General features: G+C 39.8%; 3 protein-coding genes across 4 annotated transcripts; 1 reads left to right on the top strand and 2 right to left on the bottom strand.

Moving 5' to 3' along the window:
• Positions 1 to 655: 655 nt before the first annotated feature.
• primpol (primase and polymerase (DNA-directed)) lies at positions 656 to 6,060 on the bottom strand. The gene is made up of 14 exons (XM_084006189.1): positions 5,909 to 6,060; positions 4,328 to 4,689; positions 4,140 to 4,234; positions 3,914 to 4,052; positions 3,249 to 3,396; positions 3,052 to 3,148; positions 2,813 to 2,961; positions 2,507 to 2,669; positions 2,318 to 2,415; positions 2,109 to 2,195; positions 1,415 to 1,523; positions 1,259 to 1,335; positions 1,123 to 1,169; positions 656 to 1,002 (listed from the first exon to the last, which is right to left on the bottom strand). The coding sequence occupies exons 2-14, from the start codon at positions 4,499 to 4,501 to the stop codon at positions 778 to 780; spliced, it is 1,608 nt and encodes a 535-aa protein (XP_083862315.1). The 5' UTR covers positions 4,502 to 4,689; positions 5,909 to 6,060; the 3' UTR covers positions 656 to 777.
• A 569-nt stretch (positions 6,061 to 6,629) lies between these two features.
• LOC311011332 (ecto-ADP-ribosyltransferase 3) lies at positions 6,630 to 10,513 on the top strand. 2 transcript variants are annotated; one of them, XM_084006228.1, is made up of 4 exons: positions 6,630 to 7,593; positions 7,811 to 7,896; positions 8,004 to 8,707; positions 9,458 to 10,513. In XM_084006228.1, exons 2-4 carry the CDS (start codon positions 7,846 to 7,848, stop codon positions 9,531 to 9,533), a joined length of 831 nt encoding a protein of 276 aa, XP_083862354.1. In that variant the 5' UTR covers positions 6,630 to 7,593; positions 7,811 to 7,845; the 3' UTR covers positions 9,534 to 10,513. The 2 variants fall into 2 exon arrangements, with proteins under 2 accessions (XP_083862354.1, XP_083862353.1); XM_084006227.1 differs by having other exon boundaries at positions 6,630 to 7,599.
• A 1,585-nt stretch (positions 10,514 to 12,098) lies between these two features.
• tacr3l (tachykinin receptor 3-like) lies at positions 12,099 to 16,041 on the bottom strand. The gene is made up of 5 exons (XM_084006205.1): positions 15,654 to 16,041; positions 14,414 to 14,602; positions 14,136 to 14,286; positions 12,500 to 12,696; positions 12,099 to 12,402 (listed from the first exon to the last, which is right to left on the bottom strand). The coding sequence occupies exons 1-5, from the start codon at positions 16,019 to 16,021 to the stop codon at positions 12,180 to 12,182; spliced, it is 1,128 nt and encodes a 375-aa protein (XP_083862331.1). The 5' UTR covers positions 16,022 to 16,041; the 3' UTR covers positions 12,099 to 12,179.
• Positions 16,042 to 16,194: the final 153 nt, after the last annotated feature.

Below are 16,194 nucleotides of genomic sequence, written 5' to 3'. Positions count from 1 at the left end.
GTCCGGTTTTCTTGTGTGAACGTAGCAGCATCTCAGTGGTTTGTTCTCAGATTGTCCTGCAAATTCAGATATTTTCACTGAATTATGATCGTTACACGCATCGAATCACGTTGACGCCTCCTTGACATTTCAGGCCATATTGTACTTTTTGTTTTTTTTTAATGACATGTTGAAAAGGGCAAAGGTGCAGTTTTGTGCTGAAGTTACAGGTACAGCATATTTATTTCTCAGCTGTACCAAATAAATACTTTATTCCAAAACTGTGGTTTATTTTTGTCTTTTTTTAAATGTATTTTTGTTTTGTTGGAATAGTCAATAATTTGTTTTAATGAATGCATCTTGGCAACACTGTAAGTCCACCAATTATCATCAATTTAATCATTTAATAAAGGGTTTTGAAGCAGATGTAAGGACAGTTAAATCTTTATAAATGTACAACAATTGACTTCTCATCTGAGAACATTTAACTGTATTTTACTGTTGTCATCCATTTAATTTTAATGACATCTTAAAAAGATCACATCAGACATTTTTCTGACTTACTATACTATAGTATGACTTTTTTCCATTTCTATACATTCCTTTGATGACATGTTAGGGCTGGGATTTGTTCAATGTCTTTATTCTAGGAGAGTAGTCAGAGGTATTAACAGTATTTAAATCCAGTCTCAGTTATTTCTCTAAGATTTCTAAGAATTATAGTCATAGAAAATCATCAATTTCAAAATCTTGTCGGAGCTCTTCTTCGATATTGTTGTAAAATGTGTCTCTCGCCCTCTACGGGGAGTCAAAATCTGCCATACATTTGAGCAGAAGCTGATCAGAGATATCCCCGTGTTTTTGTTCAAAGTCATCCAGGCTCTCTAAATAGTCCTGGTCATCCTGTCCTTCTCCCCACACGTCAGCCGACTCCTCCTCTGGACACACTGGGACCTGGTTTGGTGCCTGGCTGGGTTCAATATTCCCAGCATCGTCCATTAAGTAAGCCTGGTCTTCCTCATCCTGTAAGTGAAACAAAAAAGACATAATCATACATACACAATGTCTTAGAGCTATAAAAGAGGACAAGATTAGATTTCAGCTTTGTCAGTCAAGATGCTGGTTAAAGTAAAGCCAACTAACCACTGCCATGATGTAGCTGACGCAGATCTCCTTTGGTAGTGGATAATCTGTAACATTAGAAATGTGTATCTCAGACAGGTTACACTCTAATACCCCACAGACAGATCATGTGCCCTCAAGTTGTTTTAAAACTCACTTGAGGACCTGAAGTTCCTGCAATCAGGATCGTGACACTTCTGGTACCACACCTCCTCTTTGAGGTCCACAATAATCCTGCAGAGGAGGATCAAACCAAATCAGAAGGGAAGTGGACCAAACGTGAAGACCGTCAACAGACATGAAACATACGTACATTATGTTGTTGCTTTTATGAAACCTTTCCACATTTTCACACCAGCGGTACGCTGCGATGTCGTAGACAAGCAGTTGTTCGGCTGCAAAGTAGTTCCATCGTCTGATGCCTGTTGAAGTAAACATAACGGACAGTCCTGATATAAACCGTTGGCAGTCTTTGCACAGTGCGCTCGGACAATGGATGGTTATAACACAAACACTTTGCAGCTCACTGGCATGATATCGACCAAAAACAATCAAATACCACAATATTTTGACATATTTGTTATTTTTAACTGTATAGTCATTTTGGATGCTGCAGTTTGTGCGGTTGAGCTGAATTACGTTACAAGGAGAGGCAAACTTTTCAAGCCCTTTCAAGGTACCTCAATCAAACATTTCCAGACTCGTGAGGCCTTTATGTTCACATCTAAATTGTTGCTATAAATGCTCACCTAACCGATCAACATTAAATTCACAATCGTAGTTTAATTAGAGCAACATTACAAGGGAGTAACCCACTAACCACAACAAGACGTCTGAAGTAGTAAACTTGGATTCTAGGAAATTGTGAGACCAAACGATTCATCGATGAATCAAGACAATTATCCGCGGCATTATCAAATATGGAAAATATCAAACAAGACATGCAAATGTTCTGAAAGTTAAACATATTTTTCAGCAGCATATCTTTCATCGGCCCAAACACTTACTTCCATGTATCCCATCCTTTTTAACCACAGTTAACACAAAGTCGTCCACTTCCTGATGAGGCGACGATAGGCAGCCAGAAAGTGAGCCTGCCAGGGATGGATGGAGAAAAGTTACATTAACTAAAACTAGTCATATTGAAAAACAGATTATATAATACACTTTGTGAATGCACAATATTGAGAGAAACCTCCGGTGACTTCAGTGTTACCTGGATATGTGGCTGATCCCTGCTGGCAATGAGGCCTCAAAGTGTTGGATTCCTTTGTTTCTGGGACATCTGACGTAAGAATTCTTTGTCCTGTGAAACTAATGAAACACAGAAATAAGCTCTAACGTTGTGGCTTGATGAAGGTAGTAATTTTCAGCACACAATTTACTAAATTAAAAGGTGTTGTACCTCAAGTTACAGACTAAGGAAGCCAAGAACACACTTTGCTCCTCAGAAATTCCCTTCTCAGCTCCGTCAGTAAACTTGTTGTCGTCTGCCACCACGAATGCAGCGTTCTTTCCCACTTTTGATGACTTGTAAAGGCGGAAATTTCTGTTCTTGGTGTAAACACCTGTTTTTTTTTTGCAAACGATAACCAGAATTGCTGTATATTTGTGGAAAAGAGGTGCTAAATGATCAAAAGAATGACTTTACATGGGTAAGTGACTGACATAAGGGTAAAAAAGGAAAATAAAAGCTTGTGGTTGCTCTTACCCAGATCAACAAAGAGACAGTCTTGGCCATCCTTGTTCTTCACCCTGAGAAACCCGAGGTCTTTCTCCTCCTGCTTGTGCCTCTTGGCCTTTGGACTCTCAGTCTCCTCATCTGCCTTTGCTGGTGCCTCCTCAGAAACAGTGTGTGTTCTACAGTCAGGACAGCGTTGAGACAAATCATACAAAGTAATGGCAACAAAGACATGTATATATTTATTTCTACTAGTCTGAAAAACAAACCGTGCTTCATCGTTTTCTGCCACTAAATTCATCCCGTCATTGAGGCATGTTTTGGGTGTGATCAGGACTGGTTGGAGAATTGCATGGATAAACTTGCCTGAAAAGACAGAGTATATACATACAAACATAGACTATATGAGATGAAGTAACATCTGAAAGAAATGTTTCTGCTGCCCTCCACAAAACACTGAACATACCCATGTGTGTGTTGTCTTTAAAAGCTGCATTTTTGAGATTGAAGATGAGATGTCGACTGAACTTCTCTTCTGTGCTGGAGTCAAGATTCAGGACATTTTTTGCGGCGCATTCAATCCCATACACTTCCATTAGCTTGTCACAAACATACTGTCAAAACACAAAACACATCATCAGATCATCAGAGCTAATCATCTGGTGAATAGGTTGGCAGGCCAACTACAGCCCGTCAATCAAGTTTGGTCAATGAACACAAATTTGCAAAAATACAAAAAGGTGTTAATTCATGGGATAAGAAAGGGGTTGAGTGGGTGAGGGAAAATGTAAGGCCTCCAGTCCATTAGCTTTCTGAAAATGTGGCCCCCTGAACAATACCGTTAACATAAGGTAAGAAAGCAATAAGGGTCAACTACTACACAATACCTAATTGCATGATATTGCAGCTTGAAATAACAAGAATATGAGCAGGAGATAAAAGGGAAATGGTTGAAATAATTTTTTTTTTTTTGTTATCCCTGATCTTTTAATAAGACATTATTTGGCTTTATAATTATTAAAGTGAACAACATATGAATCCTTATTATCTGTATGTGAAGAAAGCTAAATAATACGTTTGAGTAGACTATAGCAAGACCGATCGTTGATGAAGATGCTGAAAGTGTCCTACCTGGATAAGTGAAGACACCATAGTTTTACCATTAGCTCCTTTGTTTGAGGGCTTATGGAACTCCAAGTCAAAGTAAAGCTTACAAACAGCGCCCTCTGGTATCACCTCGTAACAGTGCATCAAGGACTGTGTGTATGTCCTGAAAACAATCAAGAGAATCACTTTTTTTTTGTCTTTTTCAAATACACAAAATAAGATGTGCCTCATTTTGCAAATGTCTATTTACCTGTAGTAATGCCACAGCTCACTGTAACTGGTCACCAGGAAGATCCTTTGACCCAATGATGTCTTTTCTTTTTCAAGTGCAAAAACATGTACAGCCTAGGGAAGGCAAGGCACAAATGTCAGCTTTTTCCCCCCTTTAACATCTAAGGTGCAGAGAGATGAGAGCCAGCAAAAGTCTTGTGTTAATACCTCTTTGCAGCTCTGAGCGAAGCTGATGGCCAAACACTGACGAGGAAAGAGCTTCCAGATGGAGGAAGGCTGGCACGGCCACAGTCGAGGTTTGTAGTGTGCAGTCAGAGGATTCTGCTGGAATGAATGAGCAAGCTGCTCAACCTTTTTAAGTCGGTCTTCCCACTTCCTCATCTTTAAGCGCTTTTCAACCACTTGTGTGTAACGCTTTACACAGGGCAACTTGTTCAAAAGTCCACCTCCAAAGCGAGGTCAAAGGTCAGCTACAGTGCAGCGCTTCCCTGAGCTGGTAGAAATTCAGTGACTTGCACAAGGAAACTACAGCAGAGGGAATGCTGGAACCTCGCCTATCATCCTTCAACCTGGGGGAGGAAAAGCATTAGCATTATACTGAGGTGTTTTTTTAATATAGATAAAGGTGGATCAGGAATACCTGTCAGTGTAAGATACTACAATTACTACAAATCAACACCACCACAAAATATATCCTCCAAAATATCCATACAGTTTGAATAAACACTTCTATAAAACAACAAATTAACTTGATACCAGAACTATTGTAATAGACTGCACTAGTTTTAGCTCAGTCCAGTAAATAGAATATGTTTATACAGACATATTCTCAAACATCCTGACAGTATACAAAATACACTGGTTTAAATTGAGATTAAAATGGTTTTTAGATCAGTAGTAATCATACAATAATAAATAAATGATTTTGAAAGGAGCAAAACTAAATAATGAGTACTTTTGATACTTGGCTGCTGATACTAGGTACAAGTTTTAATGCTGGATTTTAACCTGCAGTTATTTGCATTACAGTACTGCTAGGTATAGGTCTGTCACAATACGCTATTGACTTATCATGTGTAACAGCAGGATTGTCATTGTTTATCGTGTTTTTTTATTTTTAATATTATTTTTATTAATATTTTGTTCACATTCCAATCTCAATGTCTGAATATTCTTTAGAATTAAAAGTCCAATGATATTTGAAAGGAGTGTACATGTATTATTATGCCGTTACGTTGTCATTACATCAGTGGCATAAAATGGTTATAAAATAATAATAATACCGTTTGTCGCAACTATTTCTCCTACAATATATCATCTAACAAAGTTTAACTCACTGCTACAAAAAAACATTCAGATCCTCAACTGAAGGGATCAAATACCAATGTAATAAATGCAAAATCCTGCAAGAAAAATGACATAAGTATGAGCAGAGCACTCACAAAACTAAAAGCAGACATTAGAAAGTGCTGCAGTAATATTTCCATTACGTTTTCAAAAAAAATTCAAAGCAGGAAGTAAATATTAACGAATACAGGGAAGTAGAGGTAGTAGACGAATAACATGGAACTTTTGGCTAAAGTGCAACTACTTTAACGAACAACGTTAACGAGCCAGAGAGCTCATTCAAACGTACTTCAAACAGTGAGCGTTGCAATGTAAGCTAGCTGCTAGCTTAAGTCGACGTAATAAGCGTTACGTTTAACGTTGACATCGTCGTGTCTTTGGGAGTGAATTGGCTGTAATTGAGCAGATGTTAGGATCCAACGACCCAGTAGGTTACGTTACCGTGTTTGTGTCAACGGCCCAGGCACTCAGTGACGTCACTTTATCACTCGGTAAAACTGGTCGTGGTGGAAAAACATAAACACAAGTTTCAGCCCCGGCGTCGTTTTCTTTTTTGGCGCGTCCTGAACCGGAAATAGTGCTGTTTCCGGTAATAAAAACCGAGTCCCACCAGACAACAATAATTTATTAGTTTTTACTGTCAATTATTATAAACTGTTTATTGGATGTGTAGACTTATGATGAGGAAGCATGCATCGTGAGCGTTCTGTGTCTATGGTCAGTATCAACCATACGACTTCCGGCTACGTTTTTCAAAAATAAAAGCCTCAAACACAAGAAAATTAATTGTGTGTAAATATAGGCTAAACATATATTTCTCAGTGTTTTAAACGTTTCAATATCATATCATAGAGAGGAAAAAAACAAAATAGTTTTGTGTTTAATGCAGTTTAAGATGTGCATTAGATGTGTAATGTTGTGGTGCTGTGCAGTGAGCATCTTGTTAACAAGTAGGCTGAAATAATGAAAGCACACACACACACTTTCACTCTGCTTCCTTATTTTTACAAGGGTTTTTTTCTTTCAATAGACCTGATGCATTTATAGGAAACACAAATGAAATGCATTTCTAAAAAATTACATATCACAATTTAACTTGAACTAGAATGACAATGTGTTTTGGTTTATGCCAGTGTTAAAAGGGCTTCATTCAAGTTTACACAGGGCCTCACATCCCTTCTAGCACCTCTGATGAGTGAGAATACTGTCACTTGATACAAACTAACCCATACTTGATTACAAAACCCACTAACAAAGTGTATTATTATTTCTGACCATACACCAACCCTCCAGGTACTACAGCCTGGCACTGCTTGGAACTAGAGAGGATGGAATGTTGTGACCACTCCTCGTTCTATTCCTCAAACTCAAACTAAACGCTGGTGAATTTTTAAAAAGTGCCGTTATGGTCGAGTAGATAGGTATCCTGCATATTTGAGCTTCAGCAGGCTACTGTACCAGTCAGGAAGGAAGGAAGTGAGGAGGTCAGGAGATGGAAAAACATTGTAGTAGACGAAGTACCGATCCACAAGCCCCATTTTAGTTGAGTATTTGTGCAGTATGAGGTGTTATATTATTTAAGCAACAAAAGAATATGTTAGGGACATCAGGGGATCTTTTGTACTTGTTTTGCATTTTAAATATTTTATTGAAGGAATCTGTACTGCTTTTTCTTTCTTTCTTTCTTGTTTTCTACTGCTGTATAAAGTATTATTAACAATCAAAGTAACTGCCTAGATATTTAGCTGGGCAAAGAAAAATTAAAAGTTTGATACTGATTTCTCACAATCTGAGGAAATACAGTTATAAATCAATGTGTCTCTAAAAAGTGTATGCTCAATTTGATGTGACTGATTTATTTTGTTTACGGGAGCATTAAGGTTTTTTCCCCTTTATCAACCACAAATCAGCAAGAGCCTTCAGTAACTCAGTAGCTCAAACTAAACAAATCGACATCAAGCCTCCCATTTGGAATGTTACTTCCCTCCACAGGACAGGAAAAGGCGTTGTTTGGTGTGATGTTTTTTTTCCTTCTTGACCACAGACAATGTTCTGCTGAGGATTATCACTCCCCTGCAGAGCTACGCAGACTTGATTTTTCCTCCAAGAAAATACTTCTCCTTAAGGTAAAGGTATGTGCATTTCAATATTTGCTTTTCATTTAATGATTCATGTTTAAAGTGGGTCCATATTTTCCAAAGGAGGAAAGCTCATACCAGTAGATTGAGGACTTGTCTGAACAGAGTATTTAACTAAGCCAGATCATCCCAGTTCTGGACTGTGTACAACTTTTTGTACAAGTTTTATCCTGCAATGTTTTACTCGTATTTTATGTTTCATCAGTCTGCGCTGATCGAAGACAACAAGAGCCCCTCAAAATGTGCGACAGAAGAAAACTGCTTCTTGCTGCCATTGTTTTCTTCTACAAAGTAGGTGTTGTTTCTCTTAAATAGCCATTCAAAACGTGATGTTGTGAGTAAAAAAAAAAAAATCTCTTCTCTTGAATCTCTATTTTAAATTCCATACTCAATTACAGGTGATTGCAGGGAGCACAAACATGCTGGATATGGCCCCAGACGCTGTAAATGACAGGTACGTTGGCTGTCGTGAAAAGGCCATGAAGAAGTTCATCCACGGCCTCTTACAACAAGAGCTACACAACAGTGTGGGATTCCAGAATGCATGGAACGCAAGTATCAATTGTCCAAAGAGCCCCGAAAAGGCAAATGAACATACTACCGCACTGTATGCATATGCTGCTGAAGGAGATGCAGCTTTTAAAAAGGTTTTTGACCATGAAGTAGAGACAATGGGAGGAAATGTTAGCACCTATGAGGATCACTTCCATTTCAAAAGTCTTCACTTCCTGCTCATGGATTCAATGACACTGCAGCCTCCAAGTGAGTGCAAGACTCTGTATGTTCTTAAAGAAGAATGCACAGCACAGAAGGGCTCAGAGGTGAGGTTTGGAAGTTTCACCAAAGCTCTGTCAAGCTATAGTGTGCTACGGAAAATGGAAGAATTCGATGGGCGAGTCATCTTCAATATCACTTCTTGCTTCTTTGTCAACCTGGGAGTTGACAACGGTTGCACTGAAGACGGCGTGGTCCTCTTATCTCCAGCTGAAGTGTTCACGGTGGAGAAAGTGAATCCTATAAGTGACGGCGATTCTGAATACACGGAGATTGTTTTGAACCACTCAAAGCTGATGAGCTCGCACGACTGTTACATTTTCTCACGGTAAGACATTTTACTCAATCACCTTATTGTTAACAATGATCTTGATTTGAATTTTGAGGTAATATGTGATTTGTTCATCAAAACTGTGTGTGTGATCCTTGAATTTTACTGAATTGTTAATAATAATAATTTATGAAGAATTGTTTGGCATCAAATATTTGAACATTTTAAAGATCACATATATTTTAACCTGACTTCATGTAAACTGAATCCAAATAGTCCTCTACTAACAAGCCCACAAAATGAATAATAATATATTTTAAAGCCACTGAAAAAATGGTCTCAGATCTTTAATATTTATCTAAAACCTTAAATATTAATGACTTAACAAGCAACAATCATCTTAGTGTTTGAAAAAAAGAGTTCCCCACTGAATAATCAAGATAATCAGCTTCGTACAGGCTATATGAGCGAGGGGTCACGTTGTGGTTTCCCATGTCCACAACAACGAACCTTTAAACTTAATCATGTTTAAAGTCCTATAACCACATTAACTTCATATTGTTAATCATTTCTGGGGTGTTTCAGGATAATTATCTGTAAATAAAAAAAGCTAAATATTTATTATCTCAAAATGCAGAGGAGTTGTGGGATTTTCTTTCTTTTTTTAGCCGTGGTAAGTGAAGGCTTCCGCACAGTCATCTGTTTTTTTTAAATATTTTTTTGATATTACCTAATCTATTCCTCTCTCTCTCTCTCTCTCTCTCTCTCTCTCTCTCTCTCTCTCTCTCTGTGTTTCCATCTATGTAGGTCCCCAGCTGATGTCTCCACCCAGTGGCTCGTGTTGATGCTACTGGCTTTACCTCTTTTTTTCTTTAACTATTGAGAACAAATGAAAAAAACATCTGGTTTGCTGTGCTGCTGCCAATTAAGATGTGGCCAGCTTTTATATTCAGCTGCAAAAAATACATCAACATACATCATAACACTGTTTTTTTTAATAATCCAAGGACCTTTTCTTTATGCATATCAGCAAATATATATTGTATATACAATATTTCTGAGATGCTATTTCTTTCTTCTATATATATATTTGGCAGGGAGGCGGGGATGGAGTGTATCAAACCTCCCCAGTTGCAAACCAAATACATTATAGTTATTTGTCAGCACCTTAAACAACAGCCACCATGGTGGCTTCAGCATTTCAGTCAACTTTTGGAGTTTTTAATAAACAGATTGAACTGCTCTTGTCTCGCCCTATCAGTTTACACCCGTACATTCCAGGGTCGACCTGGAAGAGCATCTTTTCATGTGACAACTACAAGAAGAGAAGTTTGCAAACAGCAAGTCATCAGATACAGGCTGGATTCCATCATCATCATTCTACAATACTTTTCATTACATCTTTAGACCGACACTGGAACTCTTTATGCAATTCGGTTGAGTTGCTGAGTTAAGCTGCATGAAGTTAATGTCACCTTACTGGAGTTGCCAATACAACCAATAACACTGTAAAGCATCATAAAAAATTCAGTGGAATGAACTCATGTTTTATCATTAACAGGTTTAACAGACTGAAAACTCTAGGGAGGGATCTCTTTTTTTGAAGTTTGAAGAAAACTGAAATGATGGGAAATGTATTTAATATATAAGTGGGTCAAATAAATATTGGTTTTAAATTCAGTCCTTACCCTAGTGTACCAATATTAGAACAACATGCCTGAGAGTGGTAGCAAGTGTTATGATTGTACATACTGTGATGCAAAGTGGCTTCAATATTAGCATAGCTACGTAACTCAGATACTGAAGAATGGATTCTTTAATCTGTAAATGGTGTGCATGAGTTTATTAAACGTGTTTTCTCAAGTTAAATACATTTATTTAACATAACTGGTTTTACAAATCTCACAGGTAATCAACATTATAATACATCAATTAAACATAAATGTACACCTTAATGGCTATATATATAATACGTGTCTATATTTGTTTGAGTCTACACCAAAACATCATATTATAACATATACATACATTAATTATACGAAAAATAAATATACAGTTAACAGAAACTCTAAGAACAGTCCTTAACAAGATCATTTCAAAATGGCACGTTTTCTCCAACTAACAAACATTGCAGCAACAAGCAGAACCAGCATCACATCATATCACTCACTGTATTAGATTTAAGGGCATTAATGCTGGAAGTGCAGCATTAATACTGATACGGTCTTATGGCATTAAATATGTATGTCAACCGTGAGTACCGCATCAACTCAAATAATTTTATATCATAGCATGCTAAGTGCAACAATCATGTGCAACTAAGTGCAACAATAAACATATGTGATAGTAAAATGTCAAAAGCAACTAGAAGCATAAAGCTCATGAGTTTGTATTACAAGCATTTGGTATTTGGCAAAATCTATAAAGAATTAGAATAAAAAGATGTAGAACAATTGAATACATTTTAGCTCAGCTGAGTTTTTAACAGCTTTTACCAGCAGAAGAGGCCCCATGAAAATTGTGCTGAATTAGCTTTTAGCAGCTCCTTATTTCCAATGTAACCTAACGTACAGTCACCTATCACTAGAGTACTTTGATACTGAATAAAACTGAAAAAAAACATGATGATTCTCAGGCAGGCTCTGCAGTGATAGGTAGTGTCTTATTTCTATGATTCCTAAGCAATCAATCTGAAATAATAATATCCTCGGAAGGTGTTTGACACACGCAATCTCAAAATATGTGTGTTGGATTGGGTTAAATGACCTTAATTGCCCCCATAAACTCCATAAGCTGTGAGTCATAGCCGCGGCTGCAGCTGTTGATAAACGGGCCAATTCTTTGGGGAGGCACGTTTCCCTTTGAAACCCTCTGGTGTAGTGTAGAATTGTAGACCTTCACCACACCCATCAGAGGAAATAAAAGTCCCAGTTGGCAACATTTTTTTGATCATATTCACCGAAGCCGACACTATGCTCCGATAGAACAACATAAACCATCCGGTTTTAGAAAAAAAAGCGCGCCTCTACGTGCGTCTACGTGCCTCTACGTGCACGTAGAGCCTGCATAGAGCATGTTGTTTGTTTTGCAAAATATGAACAAAGCCCGGATCATCCTGTCCAATCAGCACGCAGGGCTGTGTTCGTGCACACAGAGCCCCTCTTCCCTCGGGTCGTACCACTATCACAGGGGGGAGAAGGAGGGAAGTAGCAACAAGCTTCCAATTCCTCGGTTAAAAACCGAAACGAGGAGGTCCAAAACAACCAAGGAAAAGAAAACACCGGTGGAAAATAAGGAAAAAAAGAAAGATTGTGACTGTGACCGTGATAAAACCAGAGTCAACATCGGACCCGCGTTTCAAAGGTGGCGTGATCTAAGGTATTTCAAAGAGCACGAAGTTGAGGGGAAGGAGTTCGGTGGTCGTGGGGGAGGAGCGTGAGAGTTGTACACATTCAAAATCTGAGTGCCCTCGATCCACCGGACTTGCCAACTGGGACTTTAAGTTTAGATAAAAATCTAGCAGAAACAGTTAACTGTCTTTATTATTGGGCTCAGAGCTGAGTCTTGGCCTGAGCCCATGGGAACAAGTGCTCTTGTCTTTGCTGATGATGCTGGTGCCGACTCGAGAGAGGGTGCACATGCTGCTCTGGCGGCCCGGTCGAAGTCTCGTGTTCTGGAGTTCCAGCTCGTCGTAGCTCGAGACCCGGACAAAGGGGCACCAGCGGAAAACCCGTTTGAAGCCGGCCCGGAAACTGCACCCAAATGAACCCCTGACATGTAATCATGCTGCTGTGCACAAAACACAATATCTACATGTTGGGGTTGTGGGAGGGACGTATTTGTACTCACCGGCTGTTGAGGCAGCAGTAGATGATGGGGTTGTACATGGTGGAGCTCATCGCCAGCCACAGCACCGACAGGTAAACCTGCTGGATGTACTTCCACTTGTTCAGATGCTTGTTGAGACCCGTCACAATGAAGTAGACGTGATAGGGCAGCCAGCAGAGGGCAAAGGTCACCACTACGATGATCATCATCTTCACCACCTGCAAGAGGAAGGAGAGAAATACTGACATTCTCAACAGGACAGCGTTTCAGCTATCCTCCGCACGCAAACTACACCCGCTACAATCACAGAGGCTACGCCTACAGCAGACTCGCTTTTGAAGATAAGGAAGTGCAACAGGAGCAGAGTAACAAATCATCCTGTTGACCCTGTGTATGATGAAACACCAAGCGTTTTCAATGTATATAAGATTTCTTTTTTTGTTGTATTGTGTTAACAACCGAACCTGGTTTGGTGTTGACGTAATCGAAACGAATAAAATTCAAGGGATGTGAAACAAAAACAATGATAATACAAGGGATTCACAATACTAATTCTATACATTGTTAATATGAACATTTTGATCAGTGCAGCTTTAAGTAATTCAGTTTTTGTTCTCACTGAAAACCTTTAAAAAATGCATCCCTGCGCTCTGTGCCATGCCCTTCAACGAGAGAATTATCACAATAAGGAAGCAAAACTCTCTAAATGTCATTTCACTGTAGCAGCTGTTCATCTGCACATTGTCTCTCAAGTATTTCCCTTCCATCTGATCACAATGAGGCTTCCTTTCAACGAGTCCAGAGAGAGAAAGGTCAGCGATGACGCATCAGACCCGGCAGATTCCAGGTAGGACAGATGAAAGAGCAGCAAATAACTCATCAGTGTTGCAGCCCCACAGAGCTGTGGGGGGTTAACAGGAGCAGGAGCCTATTATACTTTTGGCAGAGGCGCATCTGCTGGAACGAGATGAGGGCGACTTCCTCTTGTACCCCGCCCAAATGGGCACAGCATTGACCTTTGAATCAAGCCCGACATTGTCTTGTACCTTTGTTTCCTGACATGTTTAAATCTCTTTTATCTCTCTCGGCTCAGTTTTGCCAGCAATCTGAGCCTCTGATGATTTTATTTTCTATAAAGCCCTTGAAAAGATTGTTAATGGCAAACCTGCACCTGTCACTGTCTCTATTTCTCTGAATGTGTGTGTGTGTGTGTGGTACCAAACAATATTACCCATGTTAGTATAAAGGTTCTGTTAGTTGTTCTTTTTTTCTTTGCCATTTTATAGAATAAATGTTGAGTTTAATTAAGGACAATTTGCAAAGTGCAATTTGGCCAAATATTTCCATCATTTATCACTAAATAATTGTGAAGCCCAGCCCTTACACTGTCTCTTTGAATAATCCGGCATGTTGACTTGCAGTATTTGTGACATTAATCAATAAATTGTTGTTCTCTTTAGTGTTAATCCGGAGGCTGTCTTGATAGATGCTGGTCATGACAGCTGCGATGACCTTAATCCCCGTTGAACCCAACCCACAGTAACGGCTGCAGAGCACAGTCTGGTTGATGATGTCTAGTGGAACAAGTGCCTCTGGACATTTCTCTTCTGCGATTTCTTCTGCAATTGGAAATGCATTAAATAAATGTGGTGTTTACCTTTCGTTTGGCTCTGAGCTGTCCATGATAGTTATCAGATGAGTCTCCGGGGATCTTCCCTCCCCACAGAGTCACCCCCACGATGGTGTACGTGACGCCCATCACCAACAAGGGCAGCACATAGACCAGAACTGTCACTATGATATGATACCTGCAAAGGTGGAGAAACACATCAGCAGTATATATTTGAATTTGTGTGAGAGTGACAAGAAGGATGAAGGGAATAAGTGACATATCTGGAGTTAATGATAGACAAAAGGGGTCGTCGGTGTTCTCACATGAAGGGGTCGTCGGCCATGCGGGGCCAGGCCACGTAGCAGAGGGTCCTGCGGGGCAGAGTTCGGGTGGTGGAGAAGTAGCAGAGAGGGAAGGCCAGAACCACGGCCAGACTCCAGATACAGACGATGACTCCTGTGGTGGCCTTCGCCGACAAACGAGGCTTCAGGGGATGGATGATGGCCATGTACCTGCAGGTCAGAGGTTCAGCATGTTGCACTTAATGCAGATGTGGTCGCAGCTGCTATTTGAAGGCTTACTGATGATATTGCACAGATGATTATCTGTCTGAAGACAAGTTCAAAGTTGTTAAATGGGTCAATGACTTGAGAAAATGTCATCAATTAAGGCATTAGTGACGATGCTTCTATTGGTCATCGCTGTGTGTTTGTTTTCTTGTCTATGTTCTGGAGAAAGGGAACCCGCATTAAAACTTCAAACGTCATTGCTCTTACAGTTTTGCTTACTTTTCCTTGCCGCATCTCCCTACATGTTATATCGCCTACTGCTCAGGCACAGCAGGATATCAGCAAAGGCTCTCCTAAGACAAGTAAGAATGGTCTCAGCAGAATGTATATATCTACCAGTTATACACCATCCTGTGTCCTTTCATGAAAACTTTTACATTTGAGGCACAACCTTAGGTATATGTCTGATTACAAACATGCTTGAATCCCAAACAGACTATAAAAATAGAACATTTGAGTGTAATGGAACAACAATAAAGACATTGGTCATCACTGATTTCCCACACATGTATTTATTTTTTTGTAAAACGTGTGCAGGCAACTTATGCTCTGAAGATATCACTCTTCATTAACGTTCTGGAAAGTAAAATCAGTGATTACCAGCATTCTAAAAGTATTCATGTATATCTGTGTTCCAGTCCTTGAGTGGGCTCTGAATGTAAACACAGAAAACAAGAGATACTTTTTTGATATTTGGAATAATCAATCAGTGTCATCACATGTACTGTATATCTGCAATTGAGCCTCTAAATACACACAGAGGTCACGACCCCTATTTTAATTCAGAGCACTGCAACTGAAAGACAGCTTAAATTGAATGTAGGCTCTTCTTAATGAAGTAAATCCAGATTTCTACTTTCATCAATCAAATTACAGGGAAAAGTTGCAAAATAACCCTCAGGCATACAGACACTTATAAATAAATGGTTTTATGAATATGTTACACTGTCAATGTGACATAAATATCATTAATAACGCTTCCATGCAAGGGTACCTGTCGATGGCTATGGCGGTCATGGAGTAGATGCTGGCGAACACAGCGGTGACGGGGAAGAAGTTGTGAAACCTGCAGTACACCTCTCCGAAGTACCACTCTCCGTGCGCCGCGTAGATGAAGTTGACGAGCGTGTTGAACGCGGCCATCGACACGTCGGAGAAAGCCAAGTTGAGCAGAAAGTAGTTGGTGACGGTTCTCATTCGCTTGTGCGCCAGAATAATCCAAATGACTATGAGGTTCCCGACCACCGCCACGGCCAGCACCGTGCTGTAGGCGAGCGACCAGAGCGCGACGCGCCACGCCGGCTGCACGAACTGGTTGGTCAGATTCCTGGTCGTGTTGGATTCATCTCGTTCAGAAGCCATTCCTCAAGGCTCCTCTGTCGCTTCTGCTTCGGTGGGCTGCGGGCGGGCGACATAAAAATCACTTTGGCAACCGTGATGCGCGACATACGCGCGAGACTGTTAACATGTGACCCGAGAGACGAGATGGACAGAGTGGTCCTGATGATGCAGCCACACTTACACGGATTCATTCA

Source organism: Eutrigla gurnardus (genome assembly GCF_963514095.1).
Source record: "Eutrigla gurnardus genome assembly, chromosome: 3".
NCBI lineage: Eukaryota > Metazoa > Chordata > Actinopteri > Perciformes > Triglidae > Eutrigla > Eutrigla gurnardus.
Note: the sequence above shows the minus strand (reverse complement) of the source record. Positions and strands in the feature narration are given on the sequence as shown.

What these genes read in the sequence shown, in the direction of transcription:
- tacr3l (XM_084006205.1), bottom strand. Translation starts at nt 16,021, where the DNA reads ATGGCTTCTGAACGAGATGAATCCAACACGACCAGGAATCTGACCAAC. An exon ending in ACCGCCATAGCCATCGACAG is followed by an intron (nt 14,603 to 15,653) that starts GTACCCTTGCAT and finishes TCTGACCTGCAG; the next exon opens with GTACATGGCCATCATCCATC. An exon ending in AGCTCAGAGCCAAACGAAAG is followed by an intron (nt 12,697 to 14,135) that starts GTAAACACCACA and finishes TTCCTCTTGCAG; the next exon opens with GTGGTGAAGATGATGATCAT.
- primpol (XM_084006189.1), bottom strand. Translation starts at nt 4,501, where the DNA reads ATGAGGAAGTGGGAAGACCGACTTAAAAAGGTTGAGCAGCTTGCTCAT. An exon ending in TGGTGTCTTCACTTATCCAG is followed by an intron (nt 3,397 to 3,913) that starts GTAGGACACTTT and finishes GTGTTTTGACAG; the next exon opens with TATGTTTGTGACAAGCTAAT. An exon ending in GGGATCAGCCACATATCCAG is followed by an intron (nt 2,196 to 2,317) that starts GTAACACTGAAG and finishes CATCCCTGGCAG; the next exon opens with GCTCACTTTCTGGCTGCCTA.
- LOC311011332 (XM_084006228.1), top strand. Translation starts at nt 7,846, where the DNA reads ATGTGCGACAGAAGAAAACTGCTTCTTGCTGCCATTGTTTTCTTCTAC. An exon ending in CCATTGTTTTCTTCTACAAA is followed by an intron (nt 7,897 to 8,003) that starts GTAGGTGTTGTT and finishes ACTCAATTACAG; the next exon opens with GTGATTGCAGGGAGCACAAA. An exon ending in GACTGTTACATTTTCTCACG is followed by an intron (nt 8,708 to 9,457) that starts GTAAGACATTTT and finishes CCATCTATGTAG; the next exon opens with GTCCCCAGCTGATGTCTCCA.